The sequence below is a fragment of the Malurus melanocephalus genome, unplaced genomic scaffold (genome assembly GCF_030028575.1).
Source record: "Malurus melanocephalus ecotype Western Australia unplaced genomic scaffold, MMel_1.1 scaffold_59, whole genome shotgun sequence".
In the NCBI taxonomy this organism is placed as follows: Eukaryota; Metazoa; Chordata; class Aves; order Passeriformes; family Maluridae; genus Malurus; species Malurus melanocephalus.
The window spans coordinates 2,099,445-2,117,153 of NW_026623291.1; the positions used below are offsets into that span (position 1 = coordinate 2,099,445).

The following is a 17,709-nucleotide window of genomic DNA, read 5'->3' on the forward strand; positions in this document are numbered from 1 at the left end:
TGCTCGAGTACCTGGAATGCCGACACAGCCGCTCCTGGATGTGCCTGGACACACTGACAGGGGACCGAAGGGTGGGAACACCGCGCTGAAGAAAGCCGGGAACAAAGGCACGGCAAATTCACCCCTAACAAAAGAGACCCGTCAGAATTCATTACCGTTCCTAACGCGGGAGCTACGAGGCTCARCACAAAGCCACAGAACCCTCCCACCTCAAACGCCGAGGGTTTCACAAAGAATCCCGCCGCGTTCTRCCCTCTCCCCCGTGCAGCACCGCCCCAGGGTGGCAGATCCCTGCACAAAGCACAGCAGGGCCTGGGGACAAGCTCTGGCCAAGGGCATCGCTTATCAAAACGCTCCCGAGCCGTTCCAAAGGGCAGAAACACCAGCCCAGGCGGCCCTGGCGCGGGGAACACGGACAGGGCTGGGAGGCTTTGGAAATGCAGCTTTTAGCGAGACAACCGCCGATATTCCGCCTCTGCAGGGCCGAACCTCGGCCTCCGCCCCGGGAAAAGCGGCTACGGAACCCTCCGGCTGCACCACCCAGGGCCGGTCTGGGGTCCGCTTCCCTCAGACTGGCCAGGGCATAAACSCMACCGRGGTTGAGCCGCTCCTGCCCAGGGCYCCTCATGAGATGACACCAGTCCCCAGCCCCGCTCGGGCCCCGATTCCCCGGTCTGGGCTGCACCGGGATCCCAGCCCGGGCCGCCATTGCACCGCGCCCCGGCCCGTTACCCGGGCAACGCCGCCGCTCTCGCGAGAGCGCCCGCCGGAAGTGACGCACAGAACGTGGGACGCGTCACGTGACCAGGGCGCGGGGATTCCGAACGGCGGAGCGGGAGGTGAGGGAGCTCCGGGAATAGCGGGAATAGCGGGAATACCGGGAATAGCGGGAATAGCGGGAATACCGGGAATAGCGGAATAGCGGGAGCTGGGAACGCCCGAGCACTGGAGCACAGGAACAGGGGAACGCGGGGACCTGGGAACCCGAGAGCGCAGGGATCTGGGAATGTGGGGACCCGGGAGCGCGGGAACGCGGGAACGCGGGAACACGGGCGGTGCGGTCCGGCAGCCCGGGAACGGGGACCGGGCCCCGAGTGGCCGTGAGCCTCCTGCGGTACCCGCTGGAACCAGCTCGTCACGAAGCGGTGTGACCTAATTGCCCTGTCCAGTTCCTSATGGAGCCGACAAGAAAGATGGAGGAGCCTGTTTATAAGAGCTTGGAGTGACAGGATAAGGGGGAATGGCTTCAGCCGGACAGAGGGCAGGGTTAGATGGGATATTGGGAAGAAATTCTTCCTTGTGAGAGTGGTGACGGCATTGGTACAGGCTGCGCAGAGAAGCTGTGGCTGCCCCATCCCTGGAAGTATCCAAGGCCTGGTTGGAAAGGGCTTGGAGCAACCTGGGATAGTGGGAGATGTCCCTGACCATGGGAGGGATTGGAATGAGGTGAACTTTGAGGTCTCTTCCAGCCCAGACCATTCTGTGATTCTGTCATGTCATGTCACCACCATGATTGCAGAGTCAGTCACAGTCTGTGCTTCCTTGCAGGCACCTCAGGGAGCCATGCCCAGGATCACTCTGAACGGGATCACGGTGGATTTCCCCTTCCAGCCCTACCCATGCCAGAAAGCCTACATGTCCAAGGTGCTGGAATGCCTGCAGAAGGTGGGTGAGTTCTGCCATCTTGGCAGTGGTTTGGGTCGATTTCCACCTGTGTTGGAACAGGGACATGTTCCACTATCCCAGGGTGCTCCAAGCCCCGTCCAACCTGGCCTTGGACACTGCCAGGGATGGGGCAGCCACAGCCTCTCTGGGCAACCTGTGCCAGGGCCTCACATCCCTCACAGGGAACAATTTCTTCCTGACGCCCAATCTAATCCTACTCTATGTCAGTTTGAAACCATTCCTGCTTTTCCTGTCACTCCAGGCCCTTGTAAAATGTCCCCTTCAGGTACTGAATGACCCCAATTAGGTCACCTTAGAGTCTTCTTGTCTCTAGTCTGAACAATCTCAATWCCCTTAGCCTTTCCTCATAGTAAAGATTTGGTTTTTTGTCTTGTTCATATTTGGGCTGTTTGTATAATTCTGTGTTTTCTCTGTGAGAGGATAATCCTGAATGAATGTCAAAATAATAAAATGGTTTTTATTATCCTCTTTTCTGTTGATTAACACATGTTTATGGTCCCTTTTCTTCTGAGATACCAAACAAGCTTATTGTGGGAACTTTGGCTTTCCTCCTGTCTCTGCATTCCTCTGCATCGTGGTATCTGCTTGGTGCCTCCTCTTATAAAACTCAGAGTGTTGTGAGSTCATTATCTGTTTAAATTGCTTTCATACACTTGAGCTCAGCTGCCACTKTTTTGCAGTTTATAGTATGTTCACACTTTTTAAAATTGTAACATCCAGTAGGACGGGATGTTCCGAGTGCTGGCAAAGTTCTTTGCCCAAAATGATGTGGGATATAATCTTAATCCTAAAGGAAACCAGCACTGTTATCTGGGAGTCACTTTCTGGGTTGCTTTTTTTCAATAACTTMTCACATTTTTGTGTATTTTATGCTCAAGTGGGACACACTCCAATTGCTCTAAGAGTGGAGAATTGAATTCCTCTGCTAAGTAAGTGTGATGGCTGGCTCTGGGTTTTTGATTGAGCCCCATTAAGTTAATTAGAGGATCCTACAGGTTGTGCATTGGTAAGATCTCATGTGTGGCTGTYCCTTGGTGGGGCTGCCAGTGGTGTTTGCTCCTTTGCAGATCACATGCAGTACTGCCCCAAGACCTACTGACACCCCAAACACTCTTGTTTTTCTCCAATAAAGAAGGTAAATGGCATTTTGGAGAGCCCTACAGGCACAGGAAAGACCCTCTGCCTGCTGTGTTCCACCCTGGCCTGGCGGGAGCACTTTAAGGACACCATCTCAGCCCAGAAAATTGCCCAGCGCATGAAGGGGTTGGAGCTCTTTCCTGACAGACYTCTGTCCTCCTGGGGTGCTGCTGCCACAGATGGAGATGTCCCAAGTGAGTACCACTACCATCTCTGCACTCAGGGAAGTTAATCAACATTTGCTTTAATCTGTCTTTTGTAATAAATATACAGCTCTAAAAGTTACAGAGCTATTGTTGAGCAGCTTAAGCACATTTTCACCATTTTATAGATTTTTGAGGTGTTTTATATAGTTCCATTTTTTTCTTGGAGCTCATTTAGTTCTGTAGTTTCTTAGAAGCTAATTTACCTCATTTTGTGTGTGTGAATAGTTAGATGAAAAAATTTCCTGCTGTCTCTACAAGGCAAACTGTTACCATAGTACCAGCTGGGGAAGGAGGCTAAGAATATCCCTGGTTCTCCTTTCCATGCTCATAATGTCTTTCTGCTTTTTTCCTCTTCTGTTTGGCAGCCTATTACAGTGACATTCCAAAAATAATTTATGCCTCCAGAACTCACTCCCAGCTCACACAGGTCATTAAYGAGCTAAAGAACACAGTGTACAGGTGAGTATGATTTAGGGTGGTGTCCTTATTCAGAGAAAAGGTAGAGAAACCCATCTGGTGTAGCCATTGTTTGAACTTCTGTGGATGAATGCATAAAAGATGATATTCAGAGAAATGTAGTTCCTTTAATGTGCGTGCTTAGAACCTGGTTTTCTTTGTTGTTTGGTTCATTTTAATACTTTCACAGCTTTTCTTATCTCCTTCAATCATGGAGTTGTCTGAATTTGGCCTGGGTTTTGTTCTTTACTTGACACATTAACTTACAGAATTCTATTTTTTTCTTTATTTTCTTCCTTTATATTTTTTCCTGGGACATTTTTAAGGCAGTGTGAGGCCATTCCAAGTTGAGTTTCTCAGGCTGCTGTAAATCTGTGAAGGACTTTGTGATTTTGTTATACTAACGCCTGTCACAATTTTCAGCTGATCACTTGCCAAGTGTGGTTGAGCTCTTTGCACAGGCAGGAGTGATTTATGTAGTTCTTGTAAAGATACAACTTTGTAATAAGCAAAAAAAAACCCCAAACCATTGTGAATGTTTGTAGTGAATCAATTCTGTTCTAACTTTACTCTGCACATCACAACCAGCTGGGAAGAGTTTGTAATGAATGAYAGGCCCCAGCTGACTGGGCTGAGCTGTCATAACAGGACCCAGATTTTGTGGTGAATGGTGTAAATTGCTCCTTGTGACTTCTCACTGTGAGCTGCTGCTGCTGCTTATTAACACCCACTGCTGCCAGCAGAAATGCTGTGCCTCAAAGTCCAATAACACACACAGCAGATACAGACAGACCAATTTACTTGTTCAGGCTCTGCCCCTTGCTTTRAGCTCATCTGTTTCTCCTGATTCTTACATTTTTTTTTTGATGTATTGAATCTAAGCATGTACAACTCTGTTCTTTCTTGCCTTATTTTTAACATCAGTTTTGTATATCCAGGCCAAAGATCTGYGTGCTGGGATCCAGGGAGCAGCTCTGCATCAATCCTGAAGTGAAGCGACAGGAGAGCAACCACATGCAGGTGAGATCAGAGCCTGGACAGGATGTTCAGGGAGCACATGGAGGTTTTTTTGTGTCATTTGTGTGTTATTCTTCACTCTGAYATGGTTTAACTACAAGAGGCTGCAGGGAAACACAGTAGTCATAAATGTGTTTCAAGGAATGTTTAGTTTTCAGTTTTGTGGGTGCAAGACATAATTCTGAGTCTCTGGTGATATTTTCCATCCAGAGACGGATGTCACTTTGTAGAACATGGCAGTTAATAATCTGTAGTTTACTTTCTCATCTGCCATTTAACTATTTGTCAAGGGCAATAATAATAATTTCAAAATATTGCTTCAATTATTGAGTTGTTACTTTTACAATATCAAAGGTTACTGTTTTGAAAAGTATTAATAGTAAAATATAACACATTTTTCTCTGAGCATCTGAGTGTTCTGTGCTGCAAAAAAAGAGCACAAGGACTTGTGATTGTAAAGCTGAATAACTGTGATTAGCCTTTATTCATTAGCTGGTGTTAGAGAGAACTGATTTCACCCCTTAACCTGATTTCAGTGCTTGACAAGCTGTGCTGCTCTGGGCTAAAATAGGCTTTGTTTTACAGATCTACATGTGCCGAACRAAAGTGATGGCTCGTTCTTGTCATTTCTATTACAATGTGGAAGGTGGGTGTGGCTTACCTTAACTTCACCTGGAAACTAAACCCTATTTTTTGGATAGGGAGAGATTTGCTAGGCAGGTAGAGAGGTTTGGAAGAGTTGGCAGAATCCACCTGCGTGTGTGTGTGTTTTTCTCTATTACTGTCTTTCAAGAATGAAATATTAATTGAATGAGTGGGATGATCAGGGTAACAACAAATCTTTCTGTGATGCCTTCACCTAAGCTGGTGATTTTAATGTCATCTTTTACAGAAAAGAGTACAGACAAAGAACTGATGGAATCAATCATGGATATTGAAGACTTGGTTAAGAATGGAAGCAARCACAGGTGAATGATCCCCTCTGACCTTTCTCCCCCTGACTTGTGAAAATAATGAAAACTGTTTCTCTGTTCACTTCTATTAATCCCTTTGTATATCATAGAACATGAATGTTGAAAACTCTCTTAATCTTTCTGCAAATATTATAATTTGTACTGTTTTTTCTTTTTTAACAGAACTTGTCCTTATTATCTCTCTCGAAGCCTGAAGCAGCAAGCAGACATTATCTTTACRCCTTACAACTATTTATTAGACTCAAAGGTAATACTTGTCTTTGCTTTCAAATGCAGTTGTTTTTCTGTTTGTCTTGTGTTGGCTTTTGGTGGATAAGCAGTGAAAAAGGATGCCTAGCAAGTGGATGCATTATGTGTGCTTCAAAACTGATCAAATGCCAGTTTGAGTTCAGGACCATAGAGGATGCAATTTTGGGCTTTTCTCTGTAAATTCTTTCCCACAGTTAAAAAAAAAATTCTTGGTCTGAGATTTTTCTATATGTGTAGAGCTAGCTCTGCAGAACGTGGTGCACCTGACAAATCCTGATAGATTTCCATCACACACTGTGCAATATTTTTGCATGYATTCTGAGGCATTTTTGTTTCTGCAGCAGCTGCATGATTTTTAGAATAAGGATGCTTTCAAAAGTGATTGGACTTACCCATTGGAAATAATTACTGGCTTTGTGTACCAACAGTTGTAATAAGTTGTCTGGTTTTTATGGATAGAAAATGAAAACTTTGAAAACTRTTGAGCAAACAAATGTGCTGACATCTTCATGCAACTTGGAATAATTCATGAATTATAGTAACAGCCAGACTATACTCTACTGCTGCAGAAAAACCAAATGTTTAATAAACTTAAAAAATAAATCTCTTAAGCCCCATAAACAGACAAGCATTGTGAAATGATGTGGTACTGGCGAGGGTGTTTTTAGMACAGCCACTTGCAAAGACAACACAAGCATAAATCTGTAAATAAAAGGCAAATCCCCTGCTTCACACCCCRCTTCTCCCAGATCTCTATTGCTAAAAATAGTTACTGAAACAAATTCTGTTAAACTGGTGCATCCCAGTCTGGGTTTTTTTTTTTTCTTTATTACAAGTTGTGACCTCTGTCAACTTTTACAGGATACATTTTAGCACCTTTATTTCTTGAGAAAATGATTTTGTGGTTTCTGCATTGGGTAGCCACAGCCATTACTTGGTATTTTCTCTAAGGGAAGAACCAGGCCARCTTCAAAATAGATAAAACTCCAAATATATCTCATAATCCAATTTCTCAGCCAATCAAATCCATATTTCTCAGTGGCCTATTTGTTAATTTCCTTGTTCTGTTTTTTGTCTTTAGAGCAGGAAATCACACAACTTGGATCTGAAGGGAACTGTGTTAATACTTGATGAAGCTCACAATGTGGTAAGTTGTTCYGTGCCATTTTTCACCCTTCATCCAAAGAATAAAACAGACCCGTGTCCTATTACAAACAGATTGTAAAATCTGTACTCACATGTATGTTATTAATATTCATTATCAWGAGCATTTCTTGTTTCTGTGACAGTTAAATCCTTGTAGTTTAATTAACAGTCCATTGGCTGCTGATTTTTTGCAAGGTGCTAGTTTCTTTCTAAAGGGTACATCTCCAGATTTATGAGGTGCTTATTTTCTTGGAGACTTGCAAGAAAATGCTGTGTAAAAAATCATGAAAGGTCTGTTCTTGAAGTTCAGCTACATCAGCTCTCCCAAGTGCAGTAGATGGCAAACAGGGCTTTTGTAATATTTCCAAGTCTTCACTCAAAGAAGAAAAAAAAAAAATAATGCTGTATTATGAGTTCTTCTTAGTTCTTCTTTTTGCTGGCTTGAAACTGAGTCCTTTGCCTAAATGATGAAATGCAAAGGAACATTTGAAATATGTCCCTTTCTTTGCCACACAAAAAGCCTCCCAGTGGGATTTCTGCTGAACAGCTGTGGTTTGTTGTCTGAGTGCCTGGTGTCCTTTCAGTAAACAGCCACCCGGGTCTGCTCTGCTTCACTTAAGAGATTTGCATGGTTGCATTCAGGATTTGCTCCTTTCATCAGAACATCTCTTTTTCTGTTGAAAAATGTGTGGAAATCCTGTCATAGTTKTTTGGGGTTTGGATTTGTTTTTCCCTTTGTAGTGTGTAAGAAGTACTAATTGWTGCCTGCATGCAGAAATTAGCCAGAACAGTTTCCTGTTTTGCAATCGTTCTCTGATGGTGCTGTCTGTTCCAGGTGGWAACTTAGTGATTACCCTGAAATAAAATTGATTTTCTGATTATACTGCAGTGGTGCACATGCATTAGTGAACATGCAGCAGGCTCAACTTCTTTTTTTTTTTCTTTATAACTTATTTCTTCATAGCTATTACAGTCAAATATTTATGTAGGTAAGCCCTTACTATTTATCTTCATTCCTTACGGAACATGATTCTTCTTGTGAATGAAAATTTCTAGCAAAGCAATACGTGACTTRTTTTTCAAAGTCAGAGAAAGTTTTGTCCAACTTATTAATTTGGAGTGTTTAAATCATAACTACTTTTTTAGTAGAAAGTATAGAAATAGCTTTTTTGAAGAACAAAGCAATTCTCTAAGTAAAAAAACTCCTGCTTGAGCATCAGGCAATTACTATCTGTACCCCTAGAATGTTGATAATGTGGAAGAGGCAGATTTTGTTCTTCATCTCAGAAGAAATGATGCTTAGTAATAGTCAAAGTTTTCAGCTGTTTATAAAATATCCCCTGGCCTGAGTTGGAGRCCAGAAATTAAATCAAGCCTGGCCATCTGGACTTCCTCATGTCTGAAACTGCCTGAGCAAACAGCACATGGAGTGGTCAGAATAATTCTTCCATTCCTTTTTTTTTTTTTTAGGAGAAGTTGTGTGAGGAGTCCACTTCTTTTGACTTGACTCCCTATGAYTTGGCTTCAGCAATGGATGCAATAAATGTTGTCCTGGAGGAACAAGCCAAAGTGGTACAACAGAATGAAATCAATGCTGAATTCAACATGGAGTTGACCAGTTCAGGTGTGTTGACAATGACAAATCACTGTTTCTCTGGGATTATAAAGTGTCACTACCAAGAACTGGAAAATAACTTTCAGGGAAAGTTTCTGGGAAATTTACACTCTTTTTAGTAAATGAATTATTGTTGGTTAGTAATTGTTGCCAGACACAGAAAGATGCAATCAAACCAATGTGACGGCAGGGGTTGCAAAAGAGAGCAGTGATGGGAACACAGAAAATACTTTTCCATGCACACAATTTTAATCTTCATAGCYCCCCCATAATTTCTGGAAAGGCATAAAGAAACTGGGAATGAAATAGGTGTGAAAAAAACCCCAAACCAATCTCTTTGAAATCTTTCATTTTTTCAACAGGACTAAGCATGGAACTGGAAGATATAGCAAAGATCAAGAGTAAGCTTTTTTTTTGTGTTGAAAATTGTTGTGGAAACAGTTACGAAAGGTCAGCAATCATAAATCAAGTAGCATTTCCATAGACATTGCCTATAACTGAGACATTCATAGAGGCTTGTCTGGCTTTTCCCTGGAATTTTGTGGAATATTTAATTAGTTTTTTCCCAAGAAGAGAGATTTGGCAGATGRATGTTTTTTCCTTCTTTGTTAGAAGTTCCTGTGTTTTCTGATCTTGTCAGTGTGCTGGAATTGCACCAATTGCATCATTCTGCTTTCAGAACATGATAGTACCTGAAGTTAACAGCAAGAGTTTGAGATGTCTCATGTTTACAAAGAATTTCCAAGAACAACTTTCTCTTTCTGTAAAGAAGAGTTTAACATTAGCTGCTGACTTCAGCTTCATCTAGGAATTGAGGTCATGGAAGTTCTTAGAGTTGAATATGAATGTTTAAAGTTGACATACAGGAAGTCAGTTTTGATAATTTTGGTTTGTTTATAAACTCAAGAGAACAGCTGGGCTGCTCTCTTTGGTTAAAGCATTTGTAATAAAGTACATTTGAAAAAGACTTACATGTGTCCCAGACATGACTTTCTGTGCACCCTAACTTTTTCCTCTTGCTTCCTCTAAAGAAATTCTTCTTCAGCTTGAAAGTGCTATTGATGCAGTGGAGCTGCCACCAAGTAGGAGTGGAGTCACCAAAGAGGGAAGGTAAATACCTTCTCATTAATGTGTTTAAATGTTAAAAATACAGCAAATTGTAGACCCAGGTGGAGCTGGGTCAGCTCTAGGGGTTATGGCACTGTTCTGGTTTCTGGGAATGGTATTTATTCAAAGTTCCTTAAAATCCCTGTCTGTAATAATCATTATTTCTGGTGGGACTCCCTTTTGAAGTATTTCAAGAGTGGAAAATCCTCTGCTGGGTGTATGCCTTGGTTTTTCTGAGCTGSAAGAAGCTTCTCACTGTGCTTCTTTCAATTTTGTGTCATGATTTAAGCAGAGATATCAGTGCTGCAGTGATGTGTCTGAGGTACCTCTGAGCTATGGAAGCCCATTTCTAAAATGGTGCATGTTGTACATGATAAAAAAAGAAAAATCATGGAAATTGCATGCCACACTGCTTCTAAATTAGTATGGTTTGTGTGTTGGAGWGGAATGATGGAAAAAGGGAATGAYGTGATCTGTGYTTTCTGCCATGTCAGTATTGTCCAYTGTCTTTATAAGCAAGWWTTTATTTTTATTCTTGTATATTTTTCTTTCTCATGGAGACAGAAACATGTTTTGCTATTTGATGGTGAAATTGTTGTTATGAAAGCATAACATTATTTGTACCCATTTGATTCTTTACAGTGTTTACCCATTTCTGCTTTTTCTTTGTAAATTGCAGCTACATCTTTGATCTGTTTGCAAAGGCCCAAATAACATTCCAGACCAAATCCTTCCTCTTGGAGTCACTGGAGCAGATTTTACAGTTTCTTTCAAACCGTAAGTGCATGAACTTTTCAGTTGTTTCACTCAGACTTTCCTCTGTAGTGTAAGTAACTGGAAATTTGTACTGTTAGGGGAGAGAATCAAATTATTAAGCTTTTAAAAGCTAAAATATGACCTTGAGTACTTTCCTTTTTATTAAGACTTGCAGGATCCTCTTCTGGGAAACATATTTTATGTCTGTTCATGTAACTGAACTAATTTTGAGAAGTACTTTGTGTCAAAACCTGGGTGTGTGTACCCATGTACATACATAGAGGATTTTTGCACAGACACTRTTTTTCTCCAAAACCAGATGGATTGTGGGGTGAAGCTTGTTGGCATTTTGCTGATGGTACTTTAAGTGTCTTAAGTTTTTCCCTGGTCCTGGAGTTAAAAAATAGGAATATGGAGAATCACATAATATGTTGAGTTTTTTCCCTTTAGATTTAACAAGCTTCTGTTCTAATATCTGTCAGCATCTTGTTTTTAATTTACCTTCTGTAAGAATATTCTCYGACTTCTGCATGTGTAAAGAAAATGATTTAGTTCTTACCCGCAGACTCTTCAGAAAAAGCATTGATGGGACTAGAATAGAGACTGTGAGTTCTGTGAGGGCATCCTTGGGCAAACATCCACYCTTCCTTTTTCTTCGCCCAGCATCTTTCCCCTTTTAGGCTGTTTGCATTCTGGCCTGACAGGTGCATCTGTTGATCATTTCTGCTGCCAAATCCCTACCATCAATGTATTTCATATGTTCTTTTAACTGCTCCTCTAATTGCTGCTTTAATTAGCTGCTTTCCCATTTTTGATGCACAGGAGCTTTAAGAAGTGTATGCAATTTTCTCAGGTGACAGCTTCTCCCAGTATGTCAGATGTAGAATGCCAGTTTTATCTTTCTCTTTGCATCTTGAATAAAGATGAAAAGCTTGAAATAAATTATTTGTTTCAGAGACTSTTTTCAGATCATTGTATTCAGTGTTTTGAGCTGTTCAGATAAGGTGTGGATATATACAAGAAGATGAATATTTGTGTTTTAAGAGTAATCTTGTGTTGCTCTCTCCAGGTACTGGGGTATTTATCAATACATCTGGATTGCATAAGCTCTCAAATATTATCCAGGTAAATAATTCATGCTGCTTCTATAAATATCTGAAGAATAGGAGAGTTGGTTTAAAAGGTGTGGAAATATGTGGGATCCATTTTATTCCTGTTGTGTACACTTGTGCAGGTGTATARTTTTTGAGGAGAAAACTGCCTGATGGGACGGTCTAATTTAATTTTTACCCAGGTTGTTGTTTTGCAGCTCTGATCTCCATTTTTGGAGATGCTGGATTTAAATTTTGGCTGGGTTTAACCTCCACCAGGTGGAGCTGGGTCATTGAACTTGTTTGCAGCAGTGTCTGTGATTGTGAGACCATCTAATGAAATAACAGGACAGACTAAGGAAAAAAACAGACAAAAGTTAATTTAACTGGTTTTTTTTTCATTTAATTATTAACTTATGAGATATCTTAACCAAAAATCTTTCCAGTTGCATAGAAACTGAATGTGACACTTGTGGGTATCCCTGTGATGTTTTCATTCCTCTCCCTGTTAGGTGCTTCCAAAGCTTTGCTTATGAAAATCCTGAGTCCCATAAAATTAGCAGGTAYAGTGAGCCTATAATCTGTACAATATACATGTCCAAAAGGGCAGCAGAGAATTACACCCTGTTTRAAACAGAAAATGAAGAAATATATTCAAACTTTCCAGACTTGCATGATGAAGACAAGTTACCTGGGTGTGTTTTGAATGGTTCTGGCAGGTTTGCAATACTGAACTCTGAATGCATGGATGTTCATGAAGGTGTATTCACAGTGGCATACACAGCATTTCATTTTTGTAGCAGTGGTTAAACAAAACTTCTGAGTGTTCCAGTACAGTAGTAGCAATTTGTGTACACTGGTACCAAAATGGTTTGTACTGGGAGATGTCTGTGTTCTGAAGGGAAGGTCAGGTGAACTGAGTTTAAATTAGTTTCTCAGGGTTTCAAAGCTGAGAGATGAGAAAATTCTGAAATAAAGCCAGGTCTCCTGATCCCTGTGGACTGTTCTCCATGACTGGGGATAATTGTTTGTGTGTGCTCTTTTAGGCTGTGGATAGATAAAAAGAGATTTGGATTTAGAGGAGAAAACTCCAATCCCTTTTCTGCTGCTGGGGACATGCAAATGGACAGTTACAGCAAAGGATCTGCCAGGTGATAGTTTGCCATCTTGAGATAGTAGGACCAGGACAGAGTTTTTTTGGGTCAACACAGTGTTTGCTGTTTGCAGAGCCTTGTYTTGGAGTCTTAATTTATCACCAGCTTGTTTTAATTAATAGTAATTTTTTTTGTTCCTTTTCAAAGAACGSTTACCAAAATCTCTTTTGTACACCATATCTTTGGCTGGTTTTCAGAAGTAAATATTTCCCGGAATTGTACTTTTTTTAAAATTGCTGGAGAACATCTTGATGCAACTAGCTGATACTCTTAGGAGCTTGGGTAATTCCTTTCAATGTCTGGAGAAATTTTGTTTAGAAAAATGAACAGARTTGTAAATATTTGAGAACTACAGCTGTTTTCATTGAAGTTGCACTGGGATGCCTTATGTTTTAAAGGGCATCATCTGTAGCTATGAGACATCACATACAGGAAAAGAGGAAAAAAGCATGACTCTGTTGATAGAACTTTTCATTTAATATATGGACAATTAGTTATGATTACAACTTGATTATTTTTCTAAGCAGAGTGTTATTAGCAGAGGGATCAAGGATGAAATTTTAATGGAACATGAAATTTTAATGGAAAGTGTTCTTTTATGCTTGGTTGTGACTGTTCTTATGAGTGTATTTGGTTATCCACAGCCACAGTCATGAACAGTGTGAATAATAATGTTTTCATTTGTATAATTTAAGTATATTTAGATCCTGGCTTGCAGTTTTTGGAACAATGAAAGCATCATTGTGGGTAGCAGGAGTTACCTGGAAGAACTGTGTTTATTCAAGGTTCTCTATCTTATTTGATAGCAGGAGTAAGGAAATAAATTTAAGGTTATCACAGCAGTAACTTTTGTGGAGACACTTCTCAGTGCAAAGACACTGAGATTTTTAGGTATTTTACTGGAAGCAAAAATCAAAAATACGTATGTGTATGTATGTATCAAAAATAATGTGGYCAGCAGGACCAGGGAGGTGATTGTCCCTCTGTSCTGGGCAATGCTGAGGYCTCACCTCAAGTCCTGTGTGAAGTTCTGGGCCACTCACTTCAAGGACACTGAGAGGCTGGAGCAAGTCCAGGGAAGGGAATGGAGCTGGAGAAGGGGCTGAAGTACCATGAGTGGCTGAAGGAGCTGGGCAGGGCTTAGCCTGGAGAAAAGGAGGCTCAGRGGGGAGCTTCTCACTCTCACAACTCCCCAAAAAGAGGTTGGAGCCAGGTGGGGGTCAGGCTCTGCTCCCAGGATGAGAAGAAACGGCCTGGAGTTCTGTGAAGGGAGGTTCAGGTTGGACATGGGAGGATTTTTTTTATGAAAAGGCTGGTCTGGCATTGGAAGGGGCTGCCCAGGGAGGTGGTGGAGTTTTCATCCCTGAAGGCATTCAAGGAACGACTGGATGTGGCACTCAGTGCTCTGATCTGGTTGACAAGGTGAGGATTTCACAGGTTGGACACAATGACCTTAGAGGTCATTTCCAACCTGATTAATTCTGGATTCTGTTTCTCTCTGTTTTCCAGACAGTGTTCAGCATCGATCCCCCAGAAGGAGGCACAACAGGGTTCCTGCCACCTCAGGCAATATCTAAATATTACAAGGTATGGGAGCCTTTGTGTGCTGCGTTTTTCCTCATGGCATTTCATGTCTGTGCTTAGTGGATCGAAGACTTGGAAGGATGTGGATAGTACAGCAAATGATGATCTTGATTACAGAGAGAGAAAAAAACCACCAAAGGAACTGTATTTAATTTAGATTCTGAATAGAAACACAAYAATTTTAAAATAAACTTGTAAATTAAATTACGAAAGTGCAGCAAATGGGAATTTCAGAAAAATTTTATATTTGATATTAAGCAAGAATTGATGTGTTCTTCCAGTAATCTGTTTTTAGTTTAGCCCAGTGACAAGCAAGTGCAACAGAACCAGTGAACCTCTGTGAAGTTATTTTAATTTATTTAGAGTGTGGAATTTACGGGGTATGTTATGATGAATTTTAGGAAGAGATCTTTTTCTAGATACCATATTAAGACTTTATACTATTTTTGTTGCCAAATGAAGCAAATCTTTCCACCACAATAGTGTTCTACATTTAATCTGTGCGGTTCATGCTGGTGGAAATACCCAAATAATTGGGTTCTTGGCCTCTGCTCAGGTCAGCCCATGAAAAGCTRCTCCCATTATTTGACTCAAAAATGACTAGTTGAATGATGATAGACCTTTTTTGTTCCTTCTCAGAAAGTTATGAAAGACTGGAATCAAAATAGAAAAGAGACAGGAAATAATACAACCTTACTAGCACTATAAAAGGAACACTAATTACATTAACATGGGCCAGTTTTTTTGAGGGATGAATTGCCAAGTTTATTTCTGTAGCCATTGCTGGAAATCTTTGTTACTTTCCTACAGGTACATATTCATGTGGACAACGATAATCAGAAAAAGAAACAAAAGACAGATCTCTGGAATTCATCATCTTCAACGAAACAAGGTACAGGACTGGTCTTGGAGAAGTTCATGCAGAAGCTGCATTGAAAACTCCTCAACTGCTCCTTTCTGATTCAAAAGAAAGAAAACCAAGTGCAGCTCTGTTGTGGATGTGATGGGTTGGGGAGGAGCTTTTCACTTTCAGTTACTCCTAAAGGGGAGGTGACCTGAGCCATCTCAATATAAAAATGTCTTGTACCATTGGTGCTTTGTGCACTGCTGGGGTTCGTCCAGGGCAATTATTCCAGTGAAAGAAGATCATCTCTGTTAAGGAATTGTTTTTGTATTAGGGTAGAGAAAATCTTCAGCCCAAGCATGGGAAACCCTCCTTCAGCCTTGAGGTTGATACTGTGAGGTTCATGGCATGTTCTGTTCCCCTCATCCCAGCTTATTTCTCTGTACAACTGTGTTAAACACAAAAGTAGGGATGAATAAGGCTGTAACTGCCTTTGGCAAAAGGGAGGTTCAGGTATGGTTATGGCAAAGATGTTTGTCGAAGGTGGTAAAAGTAAATTCCATGAAAATTCTCATTTTCTGTTGAAATGATTCCCATTGTGGAGGTGTTACAATTCCTTAGCTCATTTTGGAGCTCCGCAGGGAATCRTGTGATGTGCCTGACATCTTGGCCAGATTTCTTAGGTAGGAATTGCCTGGCCTTGGGGCACATTTGCCTTCTCTAGGATGATTTACTTCAGGAACTTCCTACTTTGAGCAACTTCCTAAATTCTTCAGGGCATGCTGGCAGTTCTTGAGGTTTCAGCTTCAACTACTCTTTCCAGTTCAGCTGGGATTTCTCCCTCTCCTTGTYTCTCTCCTCTCACCTGTTTTGTTCTTTATACTCTGCAGAACCCAGTATCTGGAATTTCCTCATTACAACCATTCTTCAAAACAATGTTTTTAGAAGAAAATAAATTTGGCTTCTGAATCAAATCCTTATCCTAAGGCTTCTAGGAAGCAGCACCAAGCTTAGCTTTTTGGACTGCAGCATTCATTCTTTATGATTTTTAAAAAAATAATTAGATGGAAGGCAAAACATTTTCTGATTGGAGAAGACAGATGCAGATCCCTTTCCCTAAGCCTTCTTAACAGAACATTCTCCATGGATTTTTGTTAATACTTTGCCTCATAACTATCTACTTAATTACTCAGTTAAGTGCTCTTGAGTTGGTATCTGTTTCACARAAGTCCTTCTTTTAAGGGCAAAAGTAACATTTTTCTAAGAATGAATTTCCAAGAATTTACTAGGTTTGCACATAATGTCCTCTTAAATGTTTCCACAAAGTTAGTGCTGTTTGGTAATCTGCAAATGTTGTTTTCCTGAGATATTGCTCAATTGGTGTTTTAAGATACAGGAATAATTCTAAGTCAATTTGGTTAAAGATGGGTGCGAGAAGAGGCTAATACAAACACTTATAGGTTTATTGCCTAACTTGGAGGATTTATAYATAAAAATACAAAGCAATTAGAGAATTCTGTGATTTGATAGATGGCTTCTGATGTATTTTTCAAATAAATGTAGTATTTGCAAGTACAACATACCTGAGTGTGTTGAGACTTGTGCTTTGTGCAAGCCTAGCAGAGGCCAGACATGACTGATCAAGTCTCTGGTTTCCTGTAGTGATAAAAAAAAATGGTGTAGAAATAATTCAAGCATTTAAGAACAGCTGTTTTCTAGGGATTTTGTGGAAATTGTCAACTCAAATATCATTCTCTGAACTGTAATTGGTGAGGAGAAMGGGCATAGCTTGGGATAGCTGATGGGATTCCTGCCAGAGTCATCTGTGCACAGGTGCTGTTTATGTCAACAATATTGGACTKTTGCAGTTTGGCATTAAGTTAAAAWGCTCTTATTCATGGTTTGCTCTAAATCATCATGTTGTAAACTATTAGCAAGCCATTTCTCCTTGGATTAGCTGTCCTTGCACCAGGAAAAGAAAAAGCTGCTGCTTTTTCTTCAARCTTTAACACTCAGTGCTTCTGGCTGGGGGATGGGACCTTGAAAAAGGATTTAATATTGACAAGCTTAAAGACATAATTGTGGCACACGAGGCTAAAAATGTACAGCAATCCCAGCTTCTCCAGGAGCTGGTAATTGGTGCCTGGCAGTTGTCATGATGGGTTAAAGTGTSCTTCCATCTGAGCACTGGTGAGGCAAATGTGTGGGGTTGGTGTCTCTTCCAGGCCATTCCATATCAGCCCAGTTTGCTTTTATAATTGAATTTCTTGGGTTCCTGAGTAAGTCACTTTGTTCTTGTGTGTAGATACTCACTGGCCTGTCCATGCATAGATGCAAATTAATTTGCACCAATTTTTAGTGTTAGAAAAATACAGAATTTTCTAAATTTGGAATGTGGGTCTTCCAGAATTTGAAAACTGTCTGGGTAGGTTTGTCCAAATGAGATGGAAGGGTAAAACTTCAGCTAAGAGTAAATGTTCACTTGTAATTCTAAGCAGTAAGTGAGTCACTGGGCAGAGATCAGTGGGGATTTCCTGAAAACGTCAGCTTTGTCTYTTGGAAATGCAAGCTTTGATTGAAGTGTATAAATTTAAAAGATGTGCACATGATATTTGGATGAGAGGTATTTATTTTTATTACTGAAACTAATCGTGCAAAGCAAAATTAGAAACAGAAACAAAAGCTGC

The 17,709-nt window shown here is 40.8% G+C and overlaps 1 protein-coding gene across 3 annotated transcripts in view; it reads left to right on the top strand.

Annotated features, from left to right (window-relative positions):
- The first annotated feature begins 797 nt into the window (after positions 1–797).
- The window catches only part of RTEL1 (regulator of telomere elongation helicase 1), a 45,163-nt gene continuing 28,251 nt past the window's right edge, over positions 798–17,709 (top strand). For all 3 annotated transcript variants that reach the window (XM_057366070.1, XM_057366072.1, XM_057366073.1), the window contains exons 1-16: positions 798–839; positions 1,549–1,665; positions 2,819–3,017; positions 3,395–3,488; positions 4,424–4,505; positions 5,088–5,148; positions 5,395–5,470; positions 5,639–5,723; positions 6,807–6,872; positions 8,342–8,495; positions 8,849–8,887; positions 9,518–9,596; positions 10,273–10,370; positions 11,419–11,474; positions 14,104–14,181; positions 14,989–15,070. In XM_057366070.1, the coding sequence (XP_057222053.1) occupies positions 1,564–1,665; positions 2,819–3,017; positions 3,395–3,488; positions 4,424–4,505; positions 5,088–5,148; positions 5,395–5,470; positions 5,639–5,723; positions 6,807–6,872; positions 8,342–8,495; positions 8,849–8,887; positions 9,518–9,596; positions 10,273–10,370; positions 11,419–11,474; positions 14,104–14,181; positions 14,989–15,070 (1,351 nt within the window). In that variant the 5' untranslated portion in view covers positions 798–839; positions 1,549–1,563. The remainder of the gene's footprint in view (positions 840–1,548; positions 1,666–2,818; positions 3,018–3,394; positions 3,489–4,423; positions 4,506–5,087; positions 5,149–5,394; positions 5,471–5,638; positions 5,724–6,806; positions 6,873–8,341; positions 8,496–8,848; positions 8,888–9,517; positions 9,597–10,272; positions 10,371–11,418; positions 11,475–14,103; positions 14,182–14,988; positions 15,071–17,709) is intronic.